Here is a 25,399-nt window from a genome sequence, read left to right on the forward strand (position 1 = left end):
AAACCCCACACAAAAAAATCCATAGGTGTAAGGTCGGGAGATCGGACAGGCCATGCGACAGTTCCCCCACGTCCAATCCACTCGGGATAGTTTTCAGTCAGCCATTAACGTACTGTTGCATTAAAATGTGGAGCGGCTCCATCCTGCTGGAATATAAGGTCGTCTCTTTCAACATTGTTCAAACCATCTAGATCACCTACCTAGTCGTGTTGCAAAAAATCTAAGTAGTTTGTTCCATTTACAGTTCCATCAAATGTGTGTGGGCCAATCAATTGGTCGTCTAAGACTCCACGCCAAACATTAATATTTAAACGCGTTTGAAAGGATTGTTCCCTTGTCCGGTGTGGGCTTTGTTGATCCCAGTGGTGCATATTATGACAATTGAAAATTCTTGCTCTTGAAAACAATGACTCCAGTCCAAAAGATTTTTCGAAAATAATGACACTGCTCTATGTCTCTGTTTAGCAACCAACGACAGATTTGTACTCTAGGAGCATGATTAGTTGCTTTCAGACCTTGAACAGGCGTAAAATGGTATGGATGGAACTTATTCTTATGCAAAATGTCCAAAACCTTCCACTGTGATACACCTACGTCTCTAGCAAGTTGTCTACTATTAACTTCTAGATCATTCCGAACTGAATTTAGAACTACTTCATCTAATCCTACATCATGAACAATGTGTCCTACTTCGTTAGGTCTTTTGTGAACTGTACCTTCCTCCACAAGACGTTGATAGAGACTTGAGAACACAGTATGACTGGGAAGTCGGCGATCAGGGTAGCGAGCTTGATACTCTCTTTGGGCAGCACTCGCATTTCCATCACAAAACCCGTAAATAAAGTGCATATCAGCGTATTCTCAAGTAGTGAACTCCAAGGCAGCATACACTTGACTAAATTGAGCAGAAAAATAGTATATTGGAGGTAGAAGTAATTCATGTGGACACTGGTCTTACAAAACAAGATAAGGAATGAATGTACAATATTGGTAAAAGTGATAAGATAAGGAATTAAAACATTTTATAAAGGATGTGACAATACTAGCATCCACAAATTATTTTAATCTGATTTACTTTTTTGTAATCTTCAATTCCTTGTTTCATGAGGCAGTTTTATAAAACAAAAAAATTAAGTACAGTTGTTATAAAATTGTTTTAATCTTTTTGTAGCTTGCATGTTTTTTAATATTCAAACCGATAAAAATAGGTAACCGAATACTTAACTATGGTCATATGGCATACCATTTTAAAGCCTATTAAATGGCAAAGGTTTTAATATCACTTGACACATTCTTGTGTACAGGGTGTGATAAAAAGATGGGGTTCAATGATATTTCAGTTTTTCTGAAACTTAGCAACTTTGCCATTTGAATCGACCTGAAGCTTAATTTTCTTTTCTTACCGTTTGAACCGATACATTTTTCAAATAGAAAATTTAACGGAGAATCAAAAAATTATGTAGTTTGCTCACATACGTTGCTGAGAAATATCAGATTTACGTACAAAAACACGAGTTTTATAGAAAAACTTAAAATAGGTAATTCATTTCAGACCTAATTTTTGGAGTGAGACTTTTTTTAAACCGCCATTGTATCATATTTACATTGTAGTATAACCCAAAACATTTTGTCACACCAAGAGCCACTCACCCTGTATATATATATATATATATATATATATATATATATATATATATATATATATATATATATATATATATATATATATATATATATATATATATATCTTTTGTGACCATGCTACATTTTAAGATATATTGCATACGAATACTGTACATACATTCAAAGATTGCTATCTACATTCTTGTTACCAGTTGAGACCTTAAACGGGCATGCAGAGATATGTTTGTACTGAAATCTGAAGTTGCTATTCTTTCAACATTATCAGAAATTTACCTCTAAACTTCCCACATAGCACCCAAAGTATACGATACATCTCAGATATGTATCCTTGTAACATTCATGTTACATATCGATGAGTGGATTTCGTATACGTAACTTAGACTATGACAATGCCATCATGACACCTGTCTCGTATCATATACGAATCAGATGTTACTAGATGTTTCGTATTACATCCCACAATGCAACGGTGTATTGCGCAATCGCATTATGGCAATTTTGAGTTTGATAATGTCGCTGTCACTATGCGCCGTCGTCAAGTTTCTGTTTGAATTTGCTTCCATATTCGGTATTTCCGCATTTATTTTATGTGTTGTGTTCTAGTTTGTTCAAGACTCAAAAACCTAACTTTCATTAAAGATTTATTAGGATTTTGAGGTAAGTTCAAGTGTCAGTCATTTTTTCCAGTAGACTAATATTGTTATTCACTGTTTGTTTACCTAGTATTACCAGACTTTTTCTAATGTTCAAAGTTTTATTAAATCGAATTTCACAATCATTTTAAATGTATTACATGGATATTTTAATATATATGTTTTGTGTTTGTCGAAATAGGCTTAAAAGGAACTAGGCCTGTAACTAAAACATTATCAAGTGATTACAAATCTTGGCTCTTTTGCAAATAATCCGCAAAATTAGAATATGAATGTTTCCAGGTAATTGTAATACTAGGTCAACATATATTTAAGTGCTTAATCATTAGACATGAATTTTTTTTATACTATGTTAGATCTCCTTTTGTTTTGAAATTGTTTATGCCTACACACACATTTTTAAACCTATGAACTGAGATAGGCCTGAACAGAAAGTATATTGCCTAATTAATAAATCTTAGGCCTATACCACTACTTAATTTGATCAAGATAGAGCCATAACATAAATTACTAACACATTATTAACAAATTTACCTGCCTTTGTAAAGAATCTGCAATAAACTTAAATCATGCTTTTACAAATTCATATAATTTAAGTAACAAAACAAGTTGTTATTTTGTATTTTCTTTCTCAAATGTTACAATTATCTCTTACAATTGAGATTTTACTGTATTAACAATGTTTATATGTGTTTAACTTGGATAATCTTGATCATGACACAAGTTTAGTAAACTAGTAAAACTACCTATTATAACCTCCAAACTTTGTATCGGCTGCAGTATAATAAGTGGTCATCAAGACAATCAAATCAGTGAACAAAATTATAAATAGCTACACTATCGAATACAAAACCATTCATATTATAGTTACTTAAAATCTATTTAACGTAGGGCCTAAGCTGTCTTTAATGTATTATAACAATATTGTTTAAAATTAATGCAAACAGTGTAAAATCATTTGTGTGGTATTTAATAATGACTGCAACTACAATGGTAATTACCTTTATTATTTGTCACAAGCCATCAGATACATATTTTTTAAAATAATAAGTAAGTTTTACAAGTAGCTTGTTGTACACACATAGGCTATATAGTTTTTAACCAATCATTAAATTATTACTTTTTAGTTAAAAAATAACAGCTGAACTATACTATAACATGAAATATCTAAAATATAATTCAATTTGTTATTTTGGTTCGTTTGGTAGGGTGAGATTTAATCAGAAATATTGATTATTCAATAGTTGTAGCCTAGTCGCTTATCATAATGCAGCCAAGACAGCTTATGTGTATACAAAAAGTTATATCTCAGTATTTTAAAGGATGTGTATCTGACCGCTTGTGACACAAATAACAAAGTTCATCTTCATTGTAGTTGCGGCCATTACCCAAATATCACACAAATGATTAATCAATGTTGTTATTATACATTAAAATCAGCTAACATTCAATTAATATTAAGTAACTATAGAAAAAATGCATTTTTGTTCGATAGTTTAGGTATTTCTAATTGATAATTGGTTTCACTGATTTGATTGTTTTAGTGTCCACTTATCATACTGCAGCCGTTGAAATGGCTATTAAAGTAAATATTATGAATGCTCCATTTATAGAAATATTAACACTCTGTTGTATATAGGATAATTTATTTACTATGTATCCAAGTTAACTTTTATACATAAATAAAATATGATTGTTATATCAACAACACCTAGGTTACAGAGGATACGGAAAGCATTTATACAATGTAGGCTATGTGTATCAAAATACAAAAACTTCTATTTGCAAACATATTTTTATTATTTAATTATATAATTGCTTAGCTATATCTAAAAAGTTTACATTTGTACTTCAATACTTAATGCGGATTGTAATTTATTGCAGATGCCTTGCTGTATTGAGAGAGGAACAGATAAATGCTAGGCTATGCTATCATTGAGTTTCCAGATGGTATTTAACTTGTACTGAAACTTTGGGTTTGTGATGATGCCTGTGGCCGAACTATGCGAATCAACTTTTAAACATGAACAAAACAATAGCTGCTTACAGGACACAGGTAAGAATAAATGAACAAACACTACCACATGAGTTTTTGTTAGTGCTCATACAAAATGAAAACGTAGGCTATAAATTTTATAGTTTTTTTTAGAATTGATGTAATTTAAAAGCCATTAGATGAATTGTTAGTATCTTCCTCAAATTATGTTTTATTAATTAATATTGCATTGTTTAGAATTAATTTATACAGTGTTTCCCCATTTTACAAATTATATTACCGGTAGTACAAATTCATGTAGCAACATAAATAAGCAATATAAAAAAATTACAGTTAAAGTGCAAGCTATCAGAGTTTGTATGTAAATAATTATTAATGTGCTCTAAAGTATGTGATAGCACATTACTAATGAATTTTTTTATTAGTAGTGTGTTTATTAAAGGAACTAGGGTAGATGAACAGGCTGACATTGATGCCTCTGTCCATCAGTTCGGACTGCGGCATGCGGTTGTAGTATGATAAGCGGCCACCACGTCAATATGACTACCTTTAAAATTTAATGATTAAGCTTTGTATTCAATAAACATATTGTAAATACACCAAACACAAGTTTTATGTCAAACATCACTAATTTTTTTTATAAATTATTTCAATTCCAGTTTCAGTTAAATGACTTTCATACAACTTGGTATATACTTCATCTTTGTATAAATTAAATAAACCCTTACAATACTTAAAAAAATAGCTATCCCTTAAAGGAAGTATTAACTTCTGTTACTTAGATAAAACATTGCTTACCAAAGCAATGTGTTTGCTGCTGTTCAACGTAGTTTTAGGTAAGTTTTAAGGTACTAGAGATTCAGTAGCCTATTTCTTATATAACTTCAGCGTATAATAAGAACCGGTTACTTGTGCATACGCATAGGAAAAAATTCAAACTTACTCTTATATTTTTTTCTATTATTTCACAAAAGAAAACTCACAATTATCCAATAATTAGTGTTTATTGGATAATTGTGAGTTTTCTTTTGTGAAATAATAGAAAATTTATATTCCAATAAGAAGAGCTCCTCCTCCTTCATTACTCTTATATATTCATTGTGTATTGCAATAACAGTAAGAAATGTTTATCTTGCTAAGAGCAATGGTTTATTCGCGTCACACTTAGGTTGTAAGTCATTACTGATTACTCATTCAGTTCTAACTTTCTTCACCAGGAGCAGTTACCTACTACCACTATTAGTTTTCTAAGACCAAATTGAACCATATGTGAATGCACTTGTTGCAAATTATTCAGCTAAAAATATGTAGCCTATTGAATCAAATGTACTAAGTGTGCAGAACAAGTAACCAGTTACTCGCCTCATGGCAATTGGTTCTCCAACTGAAAAATGTATGACTTACCTTATTGGCAATAAGATTATAACAATTCCCCCAAATTAATGTAACATAATTAACCACTGTTCGTTGATGAGATGTATAAACCACTATAATTTTTTTTCTATGTTTAACAGAAATGTATAGGAAAAAATTTTGTTTTTCAATTAATATAATTTTTTAGATGTTTAAGACTTAGATATAAATAAATTTATAATTTTTGCTACAATTATAAATACTCACTATATTTTATATATAATATGTATATATATATATATATAAAACAAATATATATATTTATATAGACCCGACAAAACGACCTCCAGCATAAACAACTCATAGCATATCGAACTCGGGACAACAGACTCCTCTATTTACGGAATTCAATTAAAACGACCTCCCGGAAAAACAATTCATAGCATATCGAACTCTTTCCTTGTCCCATCGACCGATACAACGGACTCTTTTGTTTACAGAATCGAATATAGGATTGATCACTCAGTATACTTTCGCTTATGAATTCGTCCCGAAAAATGCACATGCATATTTTATCATGACCTCTGACTGCCTATGTAAGAGATCTCGCAATTGCAAATGTACCAGTCGATTTTGAACGTAATGATGTAATGATCGATAGTCTCACTGTTGCACGATGCACCATGCCATTGGATATTCGAGACTGGAGCCGCAGGAAGTGTACACAGCCTCCTAGACTATGTATGATATGTAAGTATTGTTTATACCATATTTTTGTAAATTTATTTAAGAAATGGTTCATAATTTCTTTCATTTCATTTTCTCCGACACTCAAATCTAATCTAGTAACAAGCGTAAAAGTTTACTCAAAAATATTTAAAGATATGTAAACACACGAAAATTGTAAACTTTACCAATTGAACTAACATTTCAATTAATACAACAGGTTCAAAATGACACACTCAAAACACACTCCGTGCTCTCGAACAGGCCATAGAAAAACTGTTCTTCGGAAGTTCCTATTCAACCACAACGGATTTCTAGTGTAAAACAACAACAATGATATATAAAGTAATAATAACAACAACAACAATCAGTCGCAAACACCGATGAGGAGGATAGTGCCGAACCGCAACAACCTGTAAAGAACCAATAAAAAAACCGTCAGTCTTTGATATTGTTTCGTATAAATAAACAAACACCAAAACAAAACTCTTTCCTCCACCCTCCATCCAACTAAACACAGCCTCGCCAGATAAGATACTGAGATAACTTCATGTTGCCATATTACCAATATTTTTATTTCAGTTAGACATTTAGTATGTGTGATCTTGTAAACTAATTAACAGTGTCTTGTAATGTGCATTGTACCTGGATAGAAAAAATACTCACATTACCTTCCTAACTAATAGATTTATTAATTACACTAACTTTACGTATAGTTTTTATTGTTGTTGTGGTATTGAAAACTGTGATAGTGGCTGGCTCTTTAATCGTCATACTACGGCAGATTCTAGGTTCGATCAGTTCAGGCAAAGACAATATTTTCTGAAATTTTGTGACCAAAACTGGTCATCTATTTGAATCTTTTCTACGAGCTCTTTTTGTCCATACTACGAAATAGTAATTCCTTTCTTTTATTGGCAACGTGGAGCTGCCCCTGTACCTGAAAAACAACGGAAGTCTATAATTCATATTTAATAAACTTCAAAGCCTCCTAATCAACTACATATTAGCACAGACACATGATCTAATGTTAGATTCTCTATGATATCAGATATATCAATTATCACAAGTAGTATTTTTCAGCTGACTTCGCAATACTCAAGATTACTGCTGAGCGAATATGTGTGATATTATATATTGTAAGACATACGTAATTATCAGTAAAATAAAATTCATAGAATCAATGTACAGATAGTTGCTGGAAAGGAAGTCTTGTATTACAATTCGAGACAAACATCCTCCGGATGTAAGTGGATACGCACATCCGCCCAGACATCGATGGTGAACAAACAGGAAATGCTTGCTTAAGCAGCGGAAATGCATATATATATAAAAAAAAACCGTGCGACGATGTAAGGGGCAGCCATGCTGATATGAAAAATTGGTACTCACCAATTATGATGGAGAGATTTGGCAGAGGCGTGGTCATGAGCTGGCGGGAGAATAACATCAAAACTGAAGAACAAGGAGGAGAGGAAGAAGTCGAAGATGGGAATTCGAAAAGCGAGGTTTGGGAGTGCTAGTGCTTGTGTTCGTGTGCGGAAAAATATCTCTTGGCGTAATAAGTGTGAGTGGAATAAAATGTAAGTAATTTTAGGAACTTAGTATATATCAGGGTTCATTAATCATTTACAATTCCATATCTATTTAAATGTTCACAATTTCGAAAATGTAAATCCATGTAAATGTTTAGCTATTTTAAAAGAAAGTTTCTCACGTTAGTCCATGAACTCATAATAAATTATTGTAAGACATACAAAATTATTAGTAAATCAGAAAGAAATCAGAAAGACTTTATTTGTTAATCAATCACACATTACAAAATGAATAAAGAGCCACATGGGACGAATCCTGTGCGTGGCTCTGAGTTCCATTAAAAAAAAACTGTGCGCTTACTACGTAATATATAAAAAAACAGAAAGAAAGATAAAAAAGAAACACATTACACTAAAGAACTAAATAAATTTAGAAATATATGTACAGTTTACGTTAATAAAAATAAGTGCAAACTAAGACTGCTACAGAATAGTTGTAACTACACTTAATGCATCAACCACCGTATTTGACTAGCACTACAGAAATACTTTTCTTCCTCATGTAGGTTCAAAGATGTTTTTAACCCTTTACTTTATGAAAAATATTTACGAAAAAAGTAATCATTAAAAACAATTAATGAATTAAAAACATAAAAAACAAAGTATGAACTAATAATAAAACCCTCTACTTCAATTAATTTAAAATAGGATAAAAAGTTCAATTTAAAATAAATTCAATTAAAAAATTGAGTGCTTTGCAAAAAATTTAGAACTTTAATATTTCAATACACGCATGGACGAGGGAAGACCAGCTCAGACACAGTGCTTGTGTAGATGGTGTCAGTCAGCAATTTGACATATTCATGTATACTCAGGGCAGATTAGCAGCTCCGCGTAGTCAGCCCCCACCTCCACCAGCCAGGCGGTGATCAGTTTTTTGTATAAACTAAGTGAAACCTGCAGATCCCTTACATGTGCAGGTATTGTTCTGTAGAGAAAATTTGCGACATAGAAAGAATTTGTGCAATTAGCAGATGTTACTACTCTGGGGACCTGCATACCAACATGTTGTGCATGTCTGGTGAAATGTTGGTGTGTAACCTCAGTTATCACTGAGTCACGATGCGTGAAGGTGTAGACCAAAACCGATTTTATATACAGCTGCCTTACTGTAAGTATTTTTGTAAATGTTATAATGAATTAAATTAAAAATAAATTGTAATGAATAATTTAATATTTAATATGTCTTCAAAGTATTAAGGTGTTAAAATTTGTGCTTAATATGTCGGTTGACGCAATCAATTGTTAATTAAAATTTTTAATCAATTTAATGAGATGTTGTCACAAATAAAATATGTGTTGGTTCATTTGAGGGTATTGTACTGCCAATCTAACCTATTATTAAATCCTCCCACAGCAACCCTTGCTTATAATATGTCACAACCTTAATCTTAAACTAAACCAAACTTGAAAACCTTACAATATTCATATATTATTATAATAGATCTTTTTACATTCACCCTAAAATACTACAGTTTCATTATATAGATATCGACAAGTTCCTAATAGTCATATATCTACGAGTTCAGTAATAACAAGACGTGCATTTTGTTTAAATATTCAATGACGTATAAATACATGTAGACATACAAAATCATTCATGTGATCAAACATGCATAAAAATATATTTTTAATACAACTTTAAATGTATTGTACTGAAATTTAAAAATAGTTATGTGATTTAAGATATTCCTCCTAATATCAGACACTGCACCGCGCCGCTTGGTGGCCAATCCCCAATTGTACACTATAGCTAGAATAGTACAGGAATAAGTTGATCTAACAGTTTTCATCAAGTGAAACATTATTGAATAAACTAATTTTAAAATTTCAAAATTAGTTTACAATCTTTCAATCGCTTTCGATAAATATAAATAATTTTGACATGAACAATGTAATTTCAATAATTATACAAGTTTCCTGGCCTCGGACAGGAGTGGAATGGAAATTATTGAACAGTGGATAACATTTGAGCAGTAGTTAAGTATTGTGGTACATGGGAGACCAGGACTGCTGTAGGCACGACCGCGGCGTGTCTGACTCGGGCCGATGGTGACGCCTCATACCTGATAGATATAAATACCGGAAATGACTAAAAAAGGATTCGGATCGAAGTACTCAACCGATTTTAAAAGTAAAAATTTTAAAATTCATCAAAAAATATTGCCCACAAATTGGCTACCTGCACATTTTCATTTTCAAACTTACATAAAAGTTCTGTACAGTAATTTTGTTACTAAACATTAATAAATTTTTCTGCTTCTATACATTAAATTCTATGTTCATCTAGTTTACAAATCAGTTTTTAATATTAAAACCGGTTGAAAACTGAAGGAGAATTTTGCAAAAAAATTTGCTTCATTTTGGTGCTGGCTCAAATAGGAACTAATCCCCGGACGTTTAGCCTTAAGCAAATTTGACAGTCCGGAAGACTTTTAAAGAATGTTTTTATATGAATCACATTACGAGAGAAAATACGCCAAATCTGTACTTAAACACAAAACCGGATATTCCGAGAGAACCGTAAGAGCTAAGATCACGGATTGTTGATGTTTTAGTACCTAGACTCTCTTGTGTTTTAGATTCGTCTCGTTCATTAGAATTTGTACGACAAGCGGTATCTTATTGAACTCTAGTTTAGGATTATTATATTTCGTGAGCCAGTGTATATTTTTTGCAATATACCGTTTAAACTATGAACATGAAAAAAAAAGAATAATCTTACCCTCAACAATCGCTGCGTTGAAGGTCGTCCACTTAGTCCCCCCCCCCCCGAGGAGCCTAGTTGGACACTTTGCCTCATGCAGGTGTTTGTGGCTGAGCTTGCAGAAATGTTCATACTGACAGAACACCAGTGTATCAAAAGTAAGTCCTTCCATGCCATGGTAACTGAATTCATTCCACGATCTCGTCACTTATATACCAACTGGTTGAGGAAAGCCTAATAAAACAAACATTTACTAACCTGACGGATCGGGTAAACAATCCATAAAACATTGCTAATTCTTCTAATACTCGGCTTTCCGCCGACAACTCCGATTGTGCAAGCGCTTCTCCCTTTCCCGGCCACTAGTGCAATTAAGATTATCATTTGAAGCTGTTAACCCTGGACTCGATAAATCAAGGACAAGCATTACAGTGTCGGTTATCTAAGACATTGCGCAAGTCTAGTCAGCCTACTGCGATAGTTTTTACTGCACTGCAATAGTCGTTACTCCAAAACGTGAGTGTATTAGGTTTAATTTTTAGTGTTTCTTTCGGTTCACTTGATTTATAAACCATCAACTACATCTGCTACCTCTATTGCCTAGTGTTGGTACACACCAATTGAAAGACGCCCGAGTGGGTGAATAGAATTTACACGATATCTGAAAGCAGATTTTATTATGACATCGTGTGAATCGCCTCATCAAATGAATCGGTTTTTTTTTAAAAAAAGGCGTAAGTCAATGTCAAATCTTCCAGAAACTGAAAAATCTTGCTATTAGTGTTTTTATTACATTCAATTTACTTAAAAAGTTGTACACTATTTGGGCAACAAAAATAAACTTTGTATTAAATATAAAAAATTGAAAAATACTATCTTCTAAAAAAATTTTTTGTGATGAATAAAAAAACACTATAATTTTTGTATAAACTGTTTTATTATACATTTTTATTTCACTGTCAACTAAAAAAAACTTTGCCACGCTCACTGGTAACTGTGCTCGTGTGGTGCGCAGTCTCAACAATCCTCCACCTCTTTCGGCGTGGTGGGTACCTGGTGGTGGCGGCCCCGGGCAGACTATTAGGTCCGTGATCCATTTCGATCCTCCTCGGCGTTTCGTTGGGCACTTCGCTTCGTGTATGTGCTTGCGGCTGAGCCGGAAGAAATGTGTTCTGTCATACTGAGAGAACACCAAAGTATCGAACGTCAGTAGTTCTGCCACGCTCACTGGTAACTGTGCTCGTGTCACGGTATCGTGAATTACACTGTTGACGAAATTATCTTGAATACATATAGACTGTTTTGCCGTACATTAAAATATTGTATTCTTTTGCAGGAGCAGTACATCCCTCAATTGGTTGCCTTGTCGGATGACTTGGAACAAAACCTCTTTACCATAACGGGAGACTACCAACAACCGTCCTCGTCCAGTCAGAGCCACCAGTTTGTTGAACCATCTCCACGACCACACGGTGGGAAGCGGATGCCTGTTTCCGCAAAAAGGAATTTCAGAAACGACTCCCCGCCCGATGGAAAGAAGAAAAAGCGTTCGTCCAAAGCTCGTTCTTCGTCTCCCTCTTCGTCGTCGTCGGCTGAGAGATCGCCCTCGCCCAAATGGAAGAATCGGCGTTCGCACGAGAGAAGTAAGAGCCGGTCGAGGGCCTCGGCTCGGTCTCCCACAGTCCCCGCGAGTCTTCCGACAAACGTCGTGACAAAGACAAGGCTGCAAGGACCGGTACGAACACTCCGACACGGACCACTTCGAAAGGAACCCGCCCACAGCACCCGCGGACCCGCCCGCAGCATCCACCGAATACGACCGACACAGTGACCAATGAACTGTTCGAGACGATGCAGAACCGCAGACCGGATCCCGCCCAGAGAGCCGCATCGCTCGTCTCCGACATGTCGTCCGTGTCCACTACCACGCACAGGCGCCCGAGGCCGCCGCTCGATCTGTAGCGTTGCCTGCTAGATACCTTGCGAGGCATGGAGCTGTACACCAAGACCATCGTGGCCATGAAGACGTTGGTGCACACCGTCAAAAACCGTGAGCTCGTCGAGGCGACCAGTTCTATAATGTACGTGAGTCCGGAATACGCCGTTCAAAAACCACCTCCGCCCGACTACCCGACCTTCGACTCCCACAACTACCTGTTCTGTGGCAAAGCGCAATTGTTCGGCTACGACTACCAGACGCTGTACCACAACCAACATCTTCGCGAGAGGTCACTGACTCACGCATTGAAACCCGGCTGCAAACGGGATCCGCAGAAAATGTCCCTGGAACTGGTGTTCCGCAAGGCGCTGAAAGAGATCGTGGAGGAGCTACATGAGATCGATCCCGAACCGCTGGAGGTGTCACTGGAGAACCCCATGTTCATCAGCGGCTGGTATCTGGAGCTGAGACTACTAAAGAAATTGAGAGAATTCTACAGGGTCCAGTGCAACGGCCTCGACCTGAACAAGTACCTCACCCAGTCGTCCGCCGACAAGACGTCTCCTCTCAAGCAGTACGTGGACGGCAGCCGTTGCGAGGAGTACGTGCGGGTGTTGCACGACCGCTACGCGCTGAATTCGGGGGCCGATTTGATCAACGCGAAAGCCGAATCACGTCCATGAGAGTGTGGAGTTTATTGTCATATTCTTATTTCGGTTCAATGTGACTTCCATTAGTGATACGGCAAACATCCCACCGGTAATCAATTTCTCGCCACACCCGTTCTAGGAAATCTGGCGTAACTTCAGCAACCGCAGCTGTGATTCTTCTTAGATCTGCAAGACTGGCTGGTAGAGGTGGAACATACACTTTATCTTTAATGAAACCCCATAGAAAAAAATCCATAGGAGTCAAATCGGGGGAACGAGGTGGCCATGCAATTGGTCCTGAACACCCAATCCAGCGACCTGGAAAACGACCGTTTAGGAAATCCCTAACATCTGTTAGGTAGTGGTGGTGGTAGAGGTGGTGCTCCATCTTGCTCTTAGTAGAAAGGAGTATCCTGTTGTTCATCTTCATCAATTTGAGGAATCAAAAAATTCTGCAACATATCAAGGTAAATGATACCAGTGACAGTTTTCACCATGAAGAAAAATGGCCCGTACACTTTAAATTTACTCATCGCACAAAACACATTCACTTTTGGACTGTCCCGAACTTGTTCAAGGGATTCTCTTGGGTTTTCGTTCCCCCAGATTCTGCAGTTATGGGTGTTCACTTTACCACTGATATGAAAGGTACTCTCATCACTGAAGATTATTGAGTTCAGGAAGGTCTCATCTTCCCCCATTCGATCCAACATTACAGCACAGAATTCTCCACGAGGAGCTTTATCTAAATCAGTGATATGTTGTACCATCGTAAGTCTGTATGGTTTTAAGTGCAAACGTCTCCGTAGCACTCGCCAAACTGTCTTTTATGGAATTCCAGTCTCCACAGCTGCACGCCGCGTTGATTTTTTAGGACTACGGGCAAAGGTTTCCCTGACCTGTTCGACAGTAGCATCACTAACCTGTGGGCGACCTGGCGATTTCTCATGACGAACACAACAACCTGTCTCGACAAAATTCTTGTGCCAGCTGTAAATAGAAGGCCTGCTTGGAGGGTCTCTTCCGTATTCTGTGCGAAATCTACGCTGAACACTTGTAGCAGAGTTTGTTTCATGAAACAGTAACACACAGCGAGCACGTTCCGCACCAGTGAAAGTAGCCATTTTAGTACAGACGAAGCTGGAGCTCGCAGTGGCGGTGCTTGGTACTACAGCACTACGGGAGTCAAACTTGAAGTAATTTCCTACAAAATGACACATATATCAAGTCTGTAAGTAAAGTCAATAAATAAATATATATATATATATATATATATATATATATATATATATATATAATTTAAAAGTTGTAAAGTCCTTTTAGACTCACCAGGTATACTGGTAATCTGCAACACTGATAGCTGATAAATTATTGTCGTATTGAGTTTGGTTTCTCTCTAAAAATAATTCCTGCCCAAAAAGGTAACTAGGGAGATATAATAAAACGAGACAGTGAACTATTTAAAAAACGGTTTAATAATATCCAATCATTCTGGCAGTAGTCCCTTCTATCGAGGTACTGTTTTGAAATCTACTCACCGCCACGTACACGGAGTTGGGGCGTGCTCCGGTCAGATCTAGAAAACTTTTAGCGCTCTTCGGCATGGTGTTTCCCTGCATCTGATATATGTTCTCCGATAAGAACGGCACAAAAGGCATGACGGGTAGTTTTCTTTCTCCCGTCATCGAAGAAATGTGTTCTGTCATACTGAGAGAACACCAAAGTATCGAACGTCAGTAGTTCTGCCACGCTCACTGGTAACTGTGCTCGTGTGGTGCGCGATCCTCAGTCCCAACATTCCTCCACCTCTTTCGGCGTGGTGAGCACCTGGTGGCGGCTTGGCGGAGGCGGCCCCGGGCAGACTATCAGCTCCGTTAACCTCCTCTGAGTCTCGTTGGATATTTGGCCTCGTGTAAGAGTGTTTGCGGCTGAGCTTTCAGAAATGTGTTCTATCATAACAGTTTAAACAACACCAATCTGTTCATCGAGTTTTATCAGTTCTACTCTGTACTCTAACTTAAGCTCGTCTTCCGGCACCGGTCCAGTTTGGAAACCAATCTCGAAGCACGGTGTAATGTGTTAATGTCTTTCTCGGGTATCTGGTCCTGGGATTTCGTGTTTTCATCCTTGATGGCAGTTACTACACCACCGCCGATTGGTTTTGGCGGCACTCGTCTATTACACAAGTGTAATATCTGGCAGTGGCGTCTGGACTTAGTATGACGTTTCCAATTCACTTTATTCACGACGACACCACACAATTTGCACGCAAGACGTCCCTTCCCAAGTTCCGAGTATTGCATTTTCTTGTCGCTTAGTTGAAAATCAAAATCCATACGGGCGCTGGGAATAACGGAACAGAACTGTACGACCACCGACCGTAACTCTTATTATATAGGAAATTGAAACTGATTCACCCCCCTCTCCAACCACGATTCGGTAACCCGAACACTCCTCGGGAGCTTGACTTCGGTTACACAAAGAGGAATATTATTTAATATTTTCGATCGGTTTACCGATCTGTGAGAATGTTTTTATATAGAATCTGGTTGATATTCAGGTAAGTGCATTTAAGACAAAGGTTGTTGTTCTTTTACGTTAAGTAAATTTACGTCAAAGAATATTAGCAGTCGGTTTAAAACTAAAATTTTGTTGATTTAATACATTTCAAAAGTGTTCTGTACCTTTGTTTCTGGTTTACGAGATTTATTTGGATTAATATTGTAGAATACTAGAAATGAATAAAAGTTAAGTTAAATTTCCCTTTATACCGTCCGTAACAGACTTGTCAATTTTACGTTTGTATGTATAGTTTTCTTTTTTTTCGCCAATATTAGACAGGCTAAAGAATTATTATTCGTACAGCGCCGATGTGCACTGGTTTCTGGTTGCTGCACAGATTACAAACATCGAAGGTTTATTTTTACACTTTTTCTATAAATGGAAAAGACATTTACTCAAGAAAATATTCCAAACATTACGCTTCATAATTATCCAACATAATAAACAGAAAAAGGAAATTATCGTGCAGGACACTGTGACTTTTCTGCCAACCACATACATCTTTATAAAATATTTAGTGTTTGCTAACTGTTCGTTACAATTTTCATTTGCTACACCAAAATGAAGAGATATTAAGACAGCTTTAGCAGACAGGTTAAGCATTTTGTATTTAGTTTTACTATATTCTGTATGATAATACAAGTTACGGCCACATACACGGAGTTGGTAATGTTTTACTGTACATGCCAAATGGTCAGAGTATTGTTCAGTGTGCTTACACAGTTTACAAGTTGTACTGTTAGCCGTGAATACCAGAATTCACTTGCACAGTATATCAACATTATGCATGCAAATGATCTCTAGTGAGCGTGTGAGCGTATGCCAAGCATGCACCATTATCGAACTCAATGTTGCCTATGTTAATTTTTCTCGAGATAACATCAGTTGTAACAAATTAATTCAAGACAGCGTAACTTAGTCAATTTATAAACAAAATACACAAAGGTGTTAAAATTATTATAATTTGCTCAAATAATAATTTTGAAATAAGAGAAATATATACAATTACATACGTTGTGGCAGATGTTCAAATAGGTTGGTGCACAAAGTACCCGTTCCATTTCAGAAATCCAATACTCTTGGCAGTGAAGTCGGGGATCGACATGACCAACCCGAGGCACAAACCGCTCGTCATGCCATCGTCCATGAGAGTGTGGACCGAAGTAGACACGCAGGCGTCCACCTAGTTGGAGCATCCCGGAAAATATGATCCTACAATGATCCGGACACCTTCACTGCGATAAATATAAATTAAGACAATTATAGACCGACAATTTTATATTATGTTTGCTAAAGCTATTTATCAAATATAACTATACTGAAAACAGTATCTAATTATTTGAACACATAGAATAGTAACTCACGGAGTTAGTGATGAAATGACGGTGGCCAGGATTACTGGCTATTAGAACCGAGAGGAGAGTAATTAATATGTTGACGCGACCGCAGAGATTTAATACGCAGTGACAGGAGTAAAACTGGAAGAATTTACACGTGAGTTATTCCGCATCCTTGTTCGTTACGGCCTGCAATATAGATTTTAACGCAAAAAATACCGGTCGTCTGAACGGCTGTCGAACACTCCCATAATCCCTGTTGGTAGCCGTGGACGGACGTTTGCTGGACCGCTCACTTTTACTGCCACCTTCTCCACAATGGCTTTGGGGGGCACCCGCGACGAACACGCGGAATTCTTCGACCATCATCGATACGATGGTCGATGTTTCTAGCATGTGTGTCAACGCGACGTGTTCCTTTTTTATTGCGAGAGGCTTCAAGGTGGGTCGCCGCGCAATTGCCGCATCTCCGAACGAAAGGTCCAACAGAGTCGCGGCACTCAACAACGATTTCACTTCCCGCGCCGCGTTCGATCCGTGCGATCTTCTGTTGCGATTATTAAACGCGGCCAAGAGAGACCTTTCTAAGAGACGTGTGTTAGTCGACACATTTCCAAATACAGAGTCAAAATGCATTTCAATTGTCATCGGCCTGGCCATGATGGACGGTGTGGTGATTGAGAAACCGGTGACACGGTCACGGAATGCCAACAGTTTTTCACGGTCGCTAGCATCCCACGTCCTGTGTAGTCGCACTTCGGACGCCGTTAGAGTCGTGTATAGTAAAACTAGATCGTTCTTTTGATTTCTACTGACGCGGCCAATGTTTTCCGCGATTTCCACCATGTATCTGAAAGCGGAAAAATCGCGAAGAGCACGACCATTACGCCTGTACGTGACGAAAAACGGTTCCGTAGATGTAGAACCCTCCCGACGGGAGTCAGTATACTCAAAATATCCTGACGCGCGTTCCAAACCGAGTCTCAACATCTCTACTATGACATTCTCCTCGTCGGTCTCATACGGTCCGGTAAACAGTCGTAACAAGACGCTGAAGATAGGACCAAACGATAACGTCACATCCCTCGATGACCATAGGTTTGCTATATCCAAATCGTCTACCAAACATCCTAAATGTTTTGTGACCATTCTCTGAATGTGGATCCCTTTGCATTCCCGTTGCCAAGAACTATTTCTAGTGTAGTAGTCGGTGCCCCCGAATTTAACACAGCTTTCGATCGGTTCACGAACTCCCCTGACGTCGAGTCTATCATAGTCCTCAATACCTTTCTCATGCGCACAGAGAGCGTAATCGAATATGAAAAATACCGTCGGTTGCGCGTAAACTTCAGATTACGTGTGTTTCCGGTACACGCACATTCTTACGAGATCGTGTGTCACACCGCGTGTAACTTCTGTTCAGACGCTGTCCTTAGCACTCATCAAATGGAAGTATACACTGTCCCACCCGCCAAATTGGCATCTCTGTCTCGTACTCTCGGTTCGGCGATAGAGCAAAATATTGTAGTGTCCGACAAGCTGGTGCCGTTGGACGTTAGCAACGACCGAGGTGAGCGGTACTCTGCTGTAGAGTACTACCGTTTCAAACAGTTCTATTACAGCTTGGCACATGGTCAAGACAATAAATGGGGTCTGAAACTGGCCCCTGGCGGATCTCTAGAGACGCACCTCCGACGCTGGAACATGATGTTGCGCGAGGAATTGAGACGGTGGGACTGAGAGTTCGGTGTTAGGTCAGTAGGCTCCTCGCGAGAGGAGTTGTTGAATGGCAAAATTATGCCATGTACGCCATGAGTCCCTGTATACTGAACGTCGGTGGCGCCAGTGACTCCGGGTTGGTAGCTTCAAAGGACCATTACGTGTTGGACACGCTAATGAAAAAGTACGATACATCTACGTTCGATTTGGACGGGTGTTTAGAAGATCGCGATGACACGACTTTACTCGCGGCCACCACTGTTTCCTTAAACAACGTATTTGTATTGACACGAGAATGGTATAGCTCCTCATTGCAGTTGGAACACAACAAATTCTTCCAATCGGTCATGACGTGAACGGCTGTTATCGTATCTATGTACTTTTTAAAGCTTTTGTTAACTTTTTCTGATCGATTTATGTTTTTTGCTATATACATATTTAACATCTATAATCAATCCTTTGTTTCTGGGCAGGCGGGGGCAAAATTAAAAAACCACATAAGCCAATATGGTGAAACCGTCATTAAAAACCATATATTGTGTACTGTTTTGTCAATATTGAGGAAATAATTATCATATCTATTTAACCACTAATGAATGTAACTTAATATGGAAAGGGAAAAAATTAAACAGTAGATACATAACACTCGTTTATTTACTTAACAGATAAACGTTTGAAAAAACAGTCACTAGTAATCTTCCAATCTTCGTCGACTGGTCGAGATTTTCCTCAAAGCTTCTCTTGAAGAATGATGAATCACCGGACTACGGTAGTCACTAGAGAACAGAAATAAAATAATGATATTTTACTAATGGTGTGATCATAATCTCTGCTTCAATTACATAAATAGTATGCTTCTATAACAAAAATAGTAAAAGGGATGAAGTGAAGAACATTATTTTACATAACGTAGTGTAACCCAGTCACTGGACTACGGGTATTGACTGGAGAATAGAAATAGAATTTCAGATACGACTCATGGTGTGATCATAAGTTTCTTTGCTTCTATTACAAAAACAGTAAAAGAGATATTGTGAAAAACAAAAAATAACTGCCAATTGACTTATCATAACCTCTCGGTCCATATAAATACAGTATTAATGGTTTTATAGTACCAGGTGTAATGACACGTACTTACAGGGACTTTTGCCGAGAGAGCAGTGATCAGCTATCTGACGGAGTTCTCAAAGTCGAGCCTTTTGCCGAGAGAGCAGTGATCAGCGACCTGACGGAGTTCTGAACGTCCAAGAGTATGTTGACGTGGTCATCGGCCACCATCAGGGTGTATTATGTCCAGTCTTCTGATGCCCAGTCACTTATTCAGCACATCTGCTTTTACGGGATTTGTGACCACTACATCTCGGCCGGCAGTGAACAGAGGCGGGGTGTATCTCACGAGTTGGCACTCGTCAATCGAACCATCGTCGCAGTGGATGACATGTATGTAACGCGTCTTGGCCCCGTCCCTCCTTGACTGCGGGTTCTCTTCGGGTGGTTGCTTGACGGTGATACAGGCGACCGGTGTTGAGTGACATTTTGCAGCAAATTCCTCAATGGCGTACCCGTCCCAAGACGACAGTAGTTGTACGTCGACGAACACAGGTGATGATATCATCTCCGTCATCGCTTTCACGGCTTCGTGGAAGCGTTGAACATCGGGCGGTATATTGTTCCTCTCCACTGGTAGGTGTTCGGAAAGCCTCTCCGATAGCAAATCTCTGATCGTTTCCATGACGCCTGGTACAGGTAGTTCTCGTTCCTTACCGTATCTAATCAGATTATCTAAGAACGCAGTCGCTGATAATATGATGGCGTTCACCTGAAATTTTATATAAACATCAGAATCTTTAATATAACTAATTATATTAAATTCTATAATCTAATTATAGTTATGAAATGAGTGTCTATGGTACAACTTCAAAAAATATTGACATGGTCCTAAAAATACAAATAGGCAATTAGGACAACACTTAATTTAGATTAATTTGAAAACCCCCGTAAACACCTGTTTTCTGATCTAAACATGTTATTAGTTTATAATCATTATGTATTTCAAACAATAACATACACAAAATATAATACAAAGGCAAAAGCCATAACTCTTGAGTATAATACCAAGATCAGGTCAGTCCTTGAGGAGATTTTCCTACTAACCAACTACTAATTCGTTTATTCAAAAATCGATACCCCATCACCACTGAGAAATGAATACAACGTCTTTAATTTTAATAACTCCTCTAGACTAGTCTGTTTCAACTGTCGACTCAAAATGAAACGTGTATATTAAAAACTATTAAATCAATCCGAAGCACTGAATTATGAACAAAATGTATTACACACTACTCCATGGAGATGAGTGGGTGTGATCACAGTTGATGTAGAGAAGGTGAGAAGCGACTGAAGACTGACTTCAGTTGTAGAATACAAGCAACTTTTATAGTATTATGTAAACCTTGGAATGTGGAAGGAAACGGGGTACCGATCCATAGACTTGTGTTGTGTGTACCTAACTAATCGTATGACCAACCACCGCCCACTATAAGTCGTCATTCGGTAACCCGAACACAACGTGGTTCACTGCCGGCACAGTGACTGTTGGTATCGGTTAAACGAATAGGAATTCATTTTATATTTCAATCGGTTTACCGATCTGCGAGAATGCTAAATTTTTTAATATACTTGTGTGTGTATAATATATATATATGTGTGTGTGTGTGGTGCGTGCGTGCGTGTGTGTGTGTGTGTGTAAAAGCGGACTCATGCGTTACCACTCCCGTGAGCGACCTCTTGCAGAACGCAGACCGACTACCATACACGTAAGTGCATATTAATTATAAGAGAATAAATTGGTTCTGGTTTTATTGGGATTGAACAATTGACATTCAATTGTTTCTTTTTACAGATTCGTAATGGCTCAATGTGATCCGTGCCTGAAGATATGTGACTGTGTGAAGAAGGCGAGGGACAGGGACGGAGTGTTCTACGCGCTGTGCTGCAAGTGTACGGAAAAACATCAATATTTCCGGCGATTCTCTGGCAAACGGAGGATCGCGTATGCCGATTGCGAGCACAACGCAAGGCCGGACGGGCGGAGTGTGTTTCTCTGCCGTTACGACCCACGCCACGTCGTACAATACAACATCGGTGCACACGAGGTTCCGTTGCTCGTCAAATAAATCGAACAACGCTCCGTCCTCGCCTCGTCCCGCCTATCGTCGCGAGCCACTTCATGAGTGTTGGGATGAGGTCTGCGAAGACACCGGCCACGATCACAGCCGGCGATAGACAGCTCCCGTATATGATTAGGGTTGTTTAATTTCTCCAGTTCTTACTAAGCATTTTTGTAGTTTTAGCTTTTGTTTTTTAATAAATAATGTTTTTTGACAAGATAAATGTGTGCTTTTTCCAACTAGAACCATGACAAAAGTCTGTGATCACGGTGATCAGAACTGTACTCCTTTGGCACGTTGTTAGGTTAAAAAAATTATATTTACGTTATAAAATATGAACACTTGGTTTAATTCACATAAATAAATCTGTATTTATTTTACAGTTTCGATGACTCGGTGTGATCCGTGTCTGAATGAGGCAGATCAGATACTATGTTGTTTATTAGCCATAACTGTCAAATTACTACATTGAAAATTGTTTTAGTCTCTGTTACTGGTTTATTTGGATTAGGCATGAGATACTAATCTATTTCTTTTTCACGCTTAAATTTTTGTTTAGAACGTATATTGAATATAGGTACGGTATTGTGGAGTTTTACTGGATTAAGTAATTGACACATACAATTCTGTATTCCTATTATTTGGGTTAGGTATGAGATACTAATCTATTTTTTTTTCACGGTTGAATTTTGGTTTAAAACTATATTGAATATAGTTACGGTATTGTGGAGTTTTACTGGATTAAGTAATTGACATATACAATTCTGTATTCCTATTATTTGGGTTAGGTATGAGATACTAATCTATTTTTTTTTCACGGTTGAATTTTGGTTTAAAACTATATTGAATATAGTTACGGTATTGTGGAGTTTTACTGGATTAAGTAATTGACATATACAATTCTGTATTCCTATTATTTGGGTTAGGTATGAGATACTAATCTATTTTTTTTCACGGTTGAATTTTGGTTTAAAACTATATTGAATATAGTTACGGTATTGTGGAGTTTTACTGGATTAAGTAATTGACATATACAATTCTGTATTCCTTTTACAGTTTCAATGACTCAGTGTGATCCGTGCTTGAAGATTTGTGACTGCGTGAAGAAGGTGAGGGACTGGGACGGAGAGTTCTATGCGCTGTGGTGCAAGTATGCTGCAAAACACCCTTATTTCTGGCGATTCTCTGGCAAACGGAGGATCGCGTATACCGATTGCGAGCACAGCGCAAGACCGGACAATCGAACAACGCTCCGTCCTCGCCTCGTCCCGCCCATCGTCGTGAGCCACTTCCTGAGTGTTGGGATAAGGACTGTGAAGACGTCGGCCACGATCACAGCCGGCGATAGACAGCTCCCGTATATGATTAGGGTTGTTTAATTTCATAAGTTCCTACTAAGCATTTTTGTTGTTTTAGCTTTTGTTTTTTTAATAAATAATGTTTTTTGACAAGATAAATGTGTGCTCTTTCCAACTAGAACCATGACAAAAGTCTGTGATCACGGTGATCAGAACTGTACTCCTTTGGCACGTTTGTCAGATATGGGACCACAAGGTAAACCCAACTAGCCGTTGGCTATCAATGTATAAAGGACACTAGTTTATTTCATAACAATAAGAATTACAAGAACAATTACTATTAGAAAGACATAGTTTACAGCAACAAAAAAAGCACTACGTATCCGTGGTAGCAATTATTTTGGTTGTTGCAGAATACTTGACTGGTCACTTAGAATACACATATACACGACGTTAGGTTAAAAAAAGTATATTTACGTTATAAAATATGAACACTTGGTTTAATTGACATATATAAATCTGTATTCATTTTACAGTTTCGATGACTCGGTGTGATCCGTGTCTGAATGAGGCAGATCAGATACTATGTTGTTTATTAGCCGTATCTGTTAAATTACTACATTGAAAATTGTTTTAGTCTCTGTTACTGGTTTATTTGGATTAGGTATGAGATACTAATCTGTTTTTTTTTTCACGCTTAAATTTTTGTTTAGAACGTATATTGAATATAGGGCTTGGAAAATAACTTATTTTCTACTTCTTATGTCCTGTGGGGATCTCAAAAGCTTAGAAGCTTTGTGACGGTTCCCTTCTCCATATTTTTATATGGTTGCTTCCTCGCACCATAAAGCCTTGCATATTCATTTTTGTACATTTTGTCACGGACCCACAAACAAAATTCTTAGAAAATGCCGTCATCTCCATGCAGGTATTGATGTAGTGGAATAGTCTGGATGTATTTTATAGTACATAAGGATCTTGAGTACTGATCGTTGGCTAGTTCCTGCATTGGTGAGTCGCGTGGATTGACCTAAACCAAAGCCAAACCCTCTAGCTCATCACCATCCCTTACAGGCCTTGTAAGCTATTTTCTTTTGTTGTGACCGGTTGTGAATTTTCAAATTTCACAGACACGTAAGTTTTTGGAAAGACTTTCACGAATGGTGTTCACGGTCCACGCAACGTTGAGCGTACAGAGCGCCAGCAGCTGTGCAATTCTCTAAATATTCACCTAACACCTTGAATTATCGATTAAAGCTTCCTCATTGATGAATACCATATGTGGTAGACAAAAGTTCCTGCATTCACGGACAAAGCAAAAAACGACCAACTAAAAGAAATTAATCTGATAAGACATGATTATTGTCTCTTATCATACCCACATTTTTTTCAAAAAGCTTCGGTAGTTAATGAAGATAAGCATATCCATACCATTAGCAAGTAACTGAACGTACAAACACGTATTTTGATTAGTTGAAACCAGTTGAAAACACAGCTGGATTAGCTATTCTGTTTATTATCAAATAAACCCATAACAGGTCATAATAAATAAATAGTAATCAACGTTTAACTGTGATAGTTATTTGCACTTTAAGTATACAGTACCTCTCATTAAAATACAGAGAGTGTCTTAAACAAAAGTGGTAGAGACCTTTGAGCACCCTAAGGCAAATGTAGGAGAACGCAACGGCGTACTAAATGCAACAATACGTTATGAAAATTAGTATTTTAGCACCATTTCTGGACCATCCAAGATAAAGCCAAAATTTAAATAAAAAAAACCTTTTTAATAGAAGCAATGATAGGTGTAATGAAAGCTATAACTAGCTATTTTGTGTTTTACAGAAATGAAGTATACTAAAACCTTTTTCAAAATAATAAGTGAATAAAAAGACCTTTAAAATGAGGTACGACTCTACCTATTTTAACATTCAACTTTCAGAATGACCACTAATCACTAAAAGGTACATTTTGGAGTATTTCCTGAATTCTTTGGAATCGTAATATAGGGGTTAACGTTAAAACGAGTTTCTCGGTTACAGCAGCTATA

At 37.4% G+C, this 25,399-nt stretch overlaps 2 protein-coding genes across 3 annotated transcripts; one reads left to right on the plus strand and one right to left on the minus strand.

The window, feature by feature from the left end:
• Positions 1-2,130: 2,130 nt before the first annotated feature.
• Positions 2,131-23,502, plus strand: LOC124360255. 2 transcript variants are annotated; one of them, XM_046813698.1, is made up of 4 exons: positions 2,131-2,301; positions 4,182-4,353; positions 12,011-12,076; positions 12,633-14,527. In XM_046813698.1, the coding sequence occupies exon 4, from the start codon at positions 12,664-12,666 to the stop codon at positions 13,294-13,296; it is 633 nt and encodes a 210-aa protein (XP_046669654.1). In that variant the 5' UTR covers positions 2,131-2,301; positions 4,182-4,353; positions 12,011-12,076; positions 12,633-12,663; the 3' UTR covers positions 13,297-14,527. The 2 variants fall into 2 exon arrangements, 1 of the variants encoding a protein (XP_046669654.1); XR_006922227.1 differs by lacking the exons at positions 12,011-12,076; positions 12,633-14,527 and adding an exon at positions 21,784-23,502.
• Positions 19,557-20,890, minus strand: LOC124360256. Its single transcript, XM_046813699.1, has 2 exons — positions 20,020-20,890; positions 19,557-19,657 (listed from the first exon to the last, which is right to left on the minus strand). The coding sequence occupies exon 1, from the start codon at positions 20,611-20,613 to the stop codon at positions 20,194-20,196; it is 420 nt and encodes a 139-aa protein (XP_046669655.1). The 5' UTR covers positions 20,614-20,890; the 3' UTR covers positions 19,557-19,657; positions 20,020-20,193.
• Positions 23,503-25,399: the final 1,897 nt, after the last annotated feature.

Source organism: Homalodisca vitripennis, chromosome 4, assembly GCF_021130785.1.
Source record: "Homalodisca vitripennis isolate AUS2020 chromosome 4, UT_GWSS_2.1, whole genome shotgun sequence".
Taxonomy (NCBI): Eukaryota; Metazoa; Arthropoda; class Insecta; order Hemiptera; family Cicadellidae; genus Homalodisca; species Homalodisca vitripennis.